Source organism: Anarrhichthys ocellatus, unplaced genomic scaffold (genome assembly GCF_004355925.1).
Source record: "Anarrhichthys ocellatus isolate YVR2014 unplaced genomic scaffold, GSC_Weel_1.0 scaffold126, whole genome shotgun sequence".
NCBI lineage: Eukaryota > Metazoa > Chordata > Actinopteri > Perciformes > Anarhichadidae > Anarrhichthys > Anarrhichthys ocellatus.
In genome coordinates, this window is record NW_022280156.1 from 349,200 (window position 1) to 357,153 (window position 7,954).

At 49.4% G+C, this 7,954-nt stretch overlaps 1 protein-coding gene across 2 annotated transcripts in view; it reads left to right on the top strand.

The window, feature by feature from the left end:
- The window catches only part of dla (deltaA), a 15,090-nt gene extending 7,580 nt beyond the window's left edge, over positions 1-7,510 (top strand). Inside the window, exons 2-12 of one of the 2 annotated variants that reach the window (XM_031877120.1) lie at positions 1,713-1,987; positions 2,144-2,446; positions 2,749-2,809; positions 2,904-3,161; positions 4,071-4,131; positions 4,247-4,377; positions 5,075-5,244; positions 5,416-5,632; positions 5,767-6,556; positions 6,653-6,761; positions 6,850-7,510. In XM_031877120.1, the coding sequence (XP_031732980.1) occupies positions 1,919-1,987; positions 2,144-2,446; positions 2,749-2,809; positions 2,904-3,161; positions 4,071-4,131; positions 4,247-4,377; positions 5,075-5,244; positions 5,416-5,632; positions 5,767-6,556; positions 6,653-6,761; positions 6,850-6,855 (2,175 nt within the window). In that variant the 5' untranslated portion in view covers positions 1,713-1,918 and the 3' untranslated portion in view covers positions 6,856-7,510. Of the gene's footprint in view, positions 1-1,439; positions 1,988-2,143; positions 2,447-2,748; positions 2,810-2,903; positions 3,162-4,070; positions 4,132-4,246; positions 4,378-5,074; positions 5,245-5,415; positions 5,633-5,766; positions 6,557-6,652; positions 6,762-6,849 lie in introns of those variants that run through there. The other variant, XM_031877119.1, reaches the window with a different exon arrangement.
- Positions 7,511-7,954: the final 444 nt, after the last annotated feature.

The following is a 7,954-nucleotide window of genomic DNA, read 5'->3' on the forward strand; positions in this document are numbered from 1 at the left end:
CCCCCCCCCCCCCCCCCCCCTTATTCATACGCGCGCGCATATGCACACACCACATTCACACAGAGACATATTTAGAGAAGAGAAGAAGAAAAAGCAAATAAATGCGATATGCGTCCGGTTATGTTTGTTTGAAGTGAAAAGTGTGTGTGCGCGTGTGTGTGGAGGAAAGGGTATTGTGTATGGGACGTGTGGGCGCGCGCGCTCAGCTAAGGGAGGCGCGCGCACGCTGTTATTGAGGGGAGAGCAGGTGCTGGCCGAATTACCATACAGCTGAGGAGGGGGGAGAGAGAGAGCAAACTTATTCCTCCACCACACCACAATAACAAAAGTTCCCCCTCAAGTTGGCCACGCGAGCGACTCCAGTGCGCGCGCGCGCCCTCTTGCACGCACGTATACACACATGTATACACGCGTTTTTTCTTTTTTTTTAATCTTATCCCGGAGAATGAGAAGAAGGGGAGAGCAAAAAAAATGGCGAAGCAGGAGTCCAGCCCCTCAAGTCGTTTACCTCACCACACAGCTCTGCCAAGGAATGTTTTCTTTGGTCTTTTGAGTCGATTCAAAGCATCAAATTCTTCCCACAACCAGAAATACCAAAATGCAGAGTGGTGTGCATGCAGAGGAGGAGAGGAGGAAGAGAATGAGCAGGAGGAGGAGGAGGTGGGGTGTAAACAATTAACTGAGTCAGGGTTTAGACTGAGAAACTTCTTTTTTTCTTTCTCTTTCTCTTTAGAACTTTTGAATCAACTTCAAACTGTTCGTTTTTTTGTGGGTTTGTTTTTTGGCACTTTACCCAAAAAACATGTTATGACACAAAAAAAAGACAAAGAAGTTTGTCCAGTGAGACAACAGCTGGAGGAAACCAATTCAACACACGCGCCACTTACACCCTGTCAGAAGGAAATCTGGCATTGTTCAGAAGTCTTTACATGTCGGTCCTCTGCGGTTCATTTAAAGGAAACTGTGTGATCTCCTACAAATAAACCCCAAAACACCCACATAGCTGATTTGTAACGCTGCAAGCTGTACTCCCTCTGAGGATGCTCTCTAAAACCCGTGAATTCATTTCTGTAAGATAGTTCACTTTTTGTTTTTTCCTCAACAGGTTATCTATCCGACAGTCTTTTCCTCCGCCTGTAGGAGTCACACAACTTTCCCTCTCTCTCTCTTTTTCACTTCATATTTGGTCGAAATACTTTCACACGTCTCCATTCCGGGCTCAGGTATTAACGCTGTAGAGCGCATTCTGCTGCAGGGGTAAATAAGGGGGCTGCTGGGGTATACTTGCATGGGATCCCATTGTAGAGAGCCGGGCCAGATTGGGAGGTGAAGTCGGGAGGAGGAGGAGGGGGGGGGGGGCCATTTGCATGTTATTACCATAGCATGTGTCAGGCAGTATATAACAGGCTGCAGGCGGCCTCGGCCAGAGACAGACGCACAGTTCAGAGTGAGGAGAGACATTGGGAGGAAGAAGGAAGCATGTTGGACCAGTGACAAATCTGTCCTTGGGTTAGACCAAGACCTTCAAGCAACAACAAAAACGCTACTTCCTAAAATTTGTCACTTTCCCAACAAACAAATCAAGGAACCCATCTTTTTTTTGAAATCTCTCTTTACGCACTGGATTATCGCTTTATAACGGAACTGGAGGACTTTTTTCTTTTAGTTCACATCTCTTGTTTTGTGACTTTCTTTTTCTTTTCTTTTTTAAGGTTTGGGATTTATCCTCCTTTTTTGTTCCTCGGGACATGAGAGCGGCGTGGCTGACAGCGGCAGCAGTTGACGAGAAAAAACAACAACCCCGCGAGGCGACAGAAACGTGCTCGATGCATCTTCCCCAGAGGGCTTGAAGAGGAGGAGGCACCCTGAGGACAAGCCGAGCCCTGAGACTTTCTACTCTATTTATTTATTATTTATTATGTATTTATTTAATATGGGGCGCGTCATCCTGCTGACTCTCGCCGTCATGTCCATGTTGCTGTGCCAGGTAAGAAACCGATTCTCTATTTTTTCCCTAACAATGAACCATCACCCCCCCGCCCCATCCTCCTCTCCTCCCCTCCCACCACAACACACACACACACACACATACGCGGTATACTGAGTGTGAAGCTGGTGATAATAAGCTGCTTTTCCAACGCAGGGGTTTTGTTCGGGAGTTTTCGAGCTGAAGTTGCAGGAGTTCCTAAACAAGAAGGGGGTGCAGGGCAACAAGAACTGCTGTAAGGGGGGCCTGACCTCGTCCTTCCAGCAGCAGTGCGAATGCAAGACCTTCTTCAGGATCTGTCTGAAGCACTACCAGCCCAACGCTTCCCCGGAGCCCCCGTGCACCTACGGCGGCGCCGTGACGCCCGTGCTCGGATCCAACTCGTTCCAGGTCCCCGATGTCATCCCGGAGAGCTCGTTCAGCAACCCCATCAGGATTAACTTCGGCTTCACGTGGCCGGTAAGTACGGCCGTCCTGTGTGTCCATTTCGAAGTGAACATCAGCGAAATCGCGCCATTTTTTTGAGAGAGGGGGGGGGGGGGTGTAAATCCGTGCGTAAAAAACGCGCTGCGGCACGATTTCTGACCACAAAATTCAGGGTTGGAGGGCGCAGAGTTTTGTGAGGGATTTGGTGTCACCGGATCAGGTTAGGCGGTTTGCATTCAGCACAGTGCGCGCATAGAAGAACCGCCTCGGGCTGGATGTTATCGCCCACATCTCTCCGCTGGCCACCTGTCTCATGAAGCCATTTGTCTTCCCAGGGGACCTTCTCGCTGATCATCGAGGCATTACACACCGACTCCAAAGACGACCTCTCCACAGGTATGGAAACAAACACCCTCCCCCCCATTTTTTCAATATTTTATCACATTCACGCACCTCCTTAACCAGCCCGCCTCCCACATGTGCACTCCAGAGAATCCAGACCGCGTCGTCAGCACCATGACCACCCAGAGGCACCTGACGGTGGGCGAGGAATGGTCCCAGGACCTGCACACCGGCGGGAATACGGAGCTGAGGTACTCGTACCGCTTCGTGTGCGACGAGCACTACTACGGGGACGGCTGCTCGGTGTTCTGCCGGCCGAGGGACGACGCCTTCGGCCACTTCACCTGCGGGGAGCGCGGGGAGATCGTGTGCGACTCCGGGTGGAAGGGACATTACTGCACTGAACGTGAGTAACAAAAAAAACACTCCATAATGCGTTATGGGAGCGTGTGCACGTGTGAGTTGCTGGGAATATATATTATATTTTAAGACGCAATAAGCGTTCATAGAGGACACGTTGTAACACAAAGAGCGTGTGAGACCATCGTTGTTTGTTGTTGGTGTAGAAAATGTATAAAAAAAGTTAATTTCTGTGTCGGGACTGTACTCGGATCCTCTGAGTGCCGTTAGAAGGCAACTTGTGCGTAAACACCACACGCACCCCCTCCTCCTCCCTCAGACGCACACACACACACACACACACGACCACTTGATTTATTCTAAGGAAAGTTTTTTGGGGAATAATCTCACGCGTGCCATAAATTTACATGCTACCTTCCGATTGGTTGCTCCGGGAGTGGGCCCGGGCGCTGATTGGCCGAGGCGGGGGAGGTATTGTTTGAAGTGGGCAGCTGCCGGCAGAGAGGAGACAATGGAGCAGCTGTCGCGCACTGGCAACACACTCGCCAGCTGTCCACTCTTATCTGCCCCAATCCGAGACATTAAGGGGAGTGTGTGTGTGTGTGTGTGTGTGTGTGTGTGTGCACAGAATGAATAAAAGAGTTTTGACCCGCAGCGAAGAAGAAGAAAAAAAAAGAGAGGGTGGTGGGGTGGGTTTTGAGGGGGTCTGTGTGTGAGTGTGGCACACACACATTCACACACTCCCTCCTTTGTCTCAGCACTATGTTAAGCAGAACATTCTTCCACGGTGATAAGGAGAGTTTTAAGGTAACAGCGAATGGGTTTAGGAGCCCCCCCCCCCTTTCCTTTCTTTAACTATAATACTGAGATGTGGGTGATGCGTCTTTACGTCTTCAGCAGCAAACAAAAAATCGGACTTTCGTGTCCTAATAAAAGTCTCCTCTCTCCTTCGCAGCGATCTGTCTGCCCGGCTGCGACGACGAACACGGCTTCTGTGAGAAACCTGGAGAGTGCAAGTAGGTTTCCTCGCTTCGTTCATCATTAATTCAGTGGGGGGCGCATGGAGGTAACGTGAGTGGACTGACCGGTGCTTCTCCCCCTCCCTCCCTCTTCCTAATTGGACAACAACAGGTGCAGAGTGGGATTCAAAGGCCGCTACTGCGACGAGTGCATCCGCTACCCGGGCTGCCTCCACGGGACCTGCCAGCAGCCCTGGCAGTGCAACTGTCAGGAGGGCTGGGGGGGGCTCTTCTGCAACCAAGGTGAGGAGAGAGTGTGATGAGAGTAACGAGTGATGAGGAAAGACAGGAAGGAACCAGAGAGATTTACTGCTGGAAAGACGTCTAGGTTTTAAAGTTAGGTTAAACAAAGTGCAGGTTTTTTTTTTTTTTAAAGAAATCTAGGTTTAATAAAACTCTCCTTATATCAGCATTTTGATGACTTTATGTCAATGTGAAGCCCTAACTACATTTGGAAGAATTTAAATGATGAAAAAAGAGATTCTTCCACCAACTTTTGCCTCATTTTCTCTGAGACACCTCGGCGTCTTTTGACCCGGCAACCTCAGTTGTAAAATCATCGAAGCCATGCTCACTGGCTAGGACAGTGTTAGGGGACGGAAAGTGGACAAAGAGTCCAAGCTTTAACAATCGGCACAAGATCTGTCATCTTTTAAAAGTCTGTAAACAGACAAGAGACGGGAGAGGAACGAGACGAGGCGCCACCATAGCGACGCCGTGGTAAAGAAACAACAGAGCAGCAGTTGTCTCGAGATGAGCAGCGAGAACAAAAGGGCAGGAAACAAAAACAACCACAAAAAAAAGTAGAAGAAGAAGAGAAGAAAGAGTCAAGTGTGCCAGAGGACAGAAAGACATTCTTCTTCTGCTGCTGTTGTGCTGCCATGTGTTGTGTGCTGTGACTAAAAAAAACACATGTGCCGCTGTGTGTCTCTCTCTCCAGATCTCAACTACTGCACTCACCACAAGCCCTGCATGAACGGAGCTACTTGTAGCAATACCGGCCAGGGCAGCTACACCTGTACCTGCAGGCCCGGCTTCACCGGGGCCAGCTGTGAAATGCATGTCAACGAATGCGCCGGGAACCCCTGTCGCAACGGGGGCAGCTGCGCGGTAAGTGTTAAAAGTTTGGTCTTTTCTTCGATGAATTTGGAAAGAGAATGGAGACAAAGTGTTTGAAAAGAGCACGAGAACAACCGAACGGGTGCAGCATGTTGAGATTCAAAAGTTTGAAGCAGCTGTGAGATCCTGATGTCGAGCTTGTCCTATTCCCCCCCATCACAGGATTTGGAAAACACTCACACCTGCACCTGCCCGCATGGCTTTTATGGCAACAACTGCGAGCTGAGTGCCATGACGTGTGCCGACGGGCCCTGCTCCAACGGCGGCCGCTGCGCTGACAACCACGACGGCGGCTACTTCTGCCAGTGCCCCACCGGGTACGCCGGGTTCAACTGCGAGAAGAAGATCGACCACTGCACCTCGGGCCCCTGCTCCAACGGTAAGAGCCACCGGTCTTCATTGGTGTCATCGCTCACAGTTTTGTCTGGCGCCTTTCAGTGTGCTTCCAACGCCAACACCAACGTCGTTCATTCGGAACCAAACATTCACTCCTCATCTCTGTGTTTTTTTTAGGTGCCCACTGTGTGGATCTCGTCAACTCGTACCTGTGTCAGTGTCCGGACGGTTTCACCGGCATGAACTGCGACCACACCGGGGACGAGTGCTCCATGTACCCGTGCCAAAACAGCGGGACGTGCCAGGAAGGTCCCGACGGTTACACCTGCACCTGTCCTCCGGGTTACACCGGCCGCAACTGCAGCTCGCCCATCAGCCGCTGCGAACACAACCCTTGCCACAACGGCGCCACCTGCCACGAGAGGAACAGCCGCTACGTCTGCGCGTGCGTCCCCGGCTACGGCGGCAGAAACTGCCAGTTCTTGCTTCCGGAGCACGCAGCAATCCGCGGGTCAGAGGTGCCCTGGATGGCCGTGGGGTCCGGCATGGCCCTGGTGCTGCTGCTGCTGGCGGGGTGCGCCGTGCTTGTTGGATTTTTCCGATCAAAAGTCCAGCGCGACGGTCCGATAGAGACCGTTGGCGAGGGAGAGACAATAAACAACCTGACTAATAACTGCCACCGCAGTGACAGGGACTTGGCGGTCAGCGTGATGCCGACGCCGGGCGTCAAAAATATCAACAAGAAGATGGACTTCTGCGGCGATCCCGACGAAGGATCCCCACCGGGGAGGAGCAGCTACAAGACTCGCCATCCGCCCGCCGACTACAACCTCGTACACGAGGTCAACTACGAGCAGGCGGCTAAAGAGGCCATGCTGGAGGCGGCGAGGACAAGCGCCTGCGAGGACAAGTGCCAATCCGTGGACTCGTTTGAGTTCGAGGAGAAACGCAGCAAACGTTTAAAATGGTAAATATCTGTTACGGTCTCTCAAATAAACGGCAGCAGTGTTGCTGTCGGAATGATACAACTTAACAGCGTGTTTCTTTCTTTTCGTTCCCGAAGCGATGCGTCAGAAAAGAAAGCCCCAGAAATGTCTGCATGTGCGGACACCAAGTACAAATCTGTGTTTGTGATGTCGGAGGAAAAGGACGAATGTATAATTGCAACTGAGGTGAGTTTTTGCACGTTTTTCTTTCAGTGTAAGAAGGTCATTTTCGCCAACAAACGCTCATATATATGTATTGTTTGTGTGTCTCCAGGTGTAACGAGCCACCAGTGGGCTGCCCGTTGCTCATTTGCTCTATGGGAGAGTTTTTATACTCCTTCAGATGCTGCTCTAACCCTAGGGGGAGGTGTCCCGCCTTGAGACTGCTGCTGATACTGAGACGTTTAACTGATATTCAGAGTGAGCTGGTTCTCTACTGGAAAATAAGCGCAGGCAGCGGCGGCCTGTGGGATAAGAACTGGCGGGGTCAAAATAAATAAATAAATAAAAAGAGTTTTTTACGGTTGAAAGTAAACTGCCACTTAGCTTTCTGTGCTGCCTTTTAGAGGGGGAGTAAAAAAAATGAAATATAAACGGACACTGTCTCGTAGCGATAACGTGCGGCGCTGCGGTTTTTTGCAACATTTGCACCCCGGGCCTTTTCTCTAACCCACACGCCGTTGCTGAGCGCAGGAACTGCATCAAACGGTGGATGTTTGGCCATACTGGCCTGTTCTTCACGAGGCTGTTCACATGGGCTGTGCACCCATCACTGCACCTGTGAGGACTGTATGTATACTTGATCACTGTGTTAACTGAAGTGCGTTTTCTCCCCCACCACCCAGCCCTCCAAACCATTTATGACATAGTATTGTTATTTTTTTTGTTGTTTCTTTTTGGGACATGAAAACTTTGTCTTAATTAAATAAAATAAATGTTGCTTTTTTTTTTTTATACAGATTGTCCTTTTGTAAAATAAAGAAGAAAAAAAAACAAGAAAAAAGTTTAAAATTATGATTTAATTTAAGTTAATTTAATGATTTTGTGTTATTTTTATTTTGTATTGTATATTTGTGATGTTTGTTGTGATTATTTAAGTTTTTGTTCAATGATATTTGCAAAGGCACTTCAGGTCAATGGGACTTTTTTTTAAGAAAATGTTATTTAAGAGGGATTGTACTGTACAAAGTGTTATGTTGCCGTCTCCTTTACCGTTTTTGAATGAAGGAATTAGCCAAGACTATTTTTCCAAATAAATATTGCTAAATGTGAAATTTTAAATTGCGTCCAAACTTTTTGTTTTGTCCGTCTGCGAGCACTCTGAGAAACACTTCTTTCGTGGGTCTGTGAGCAAAGTTAACCAGTAACATCTGTTGTCT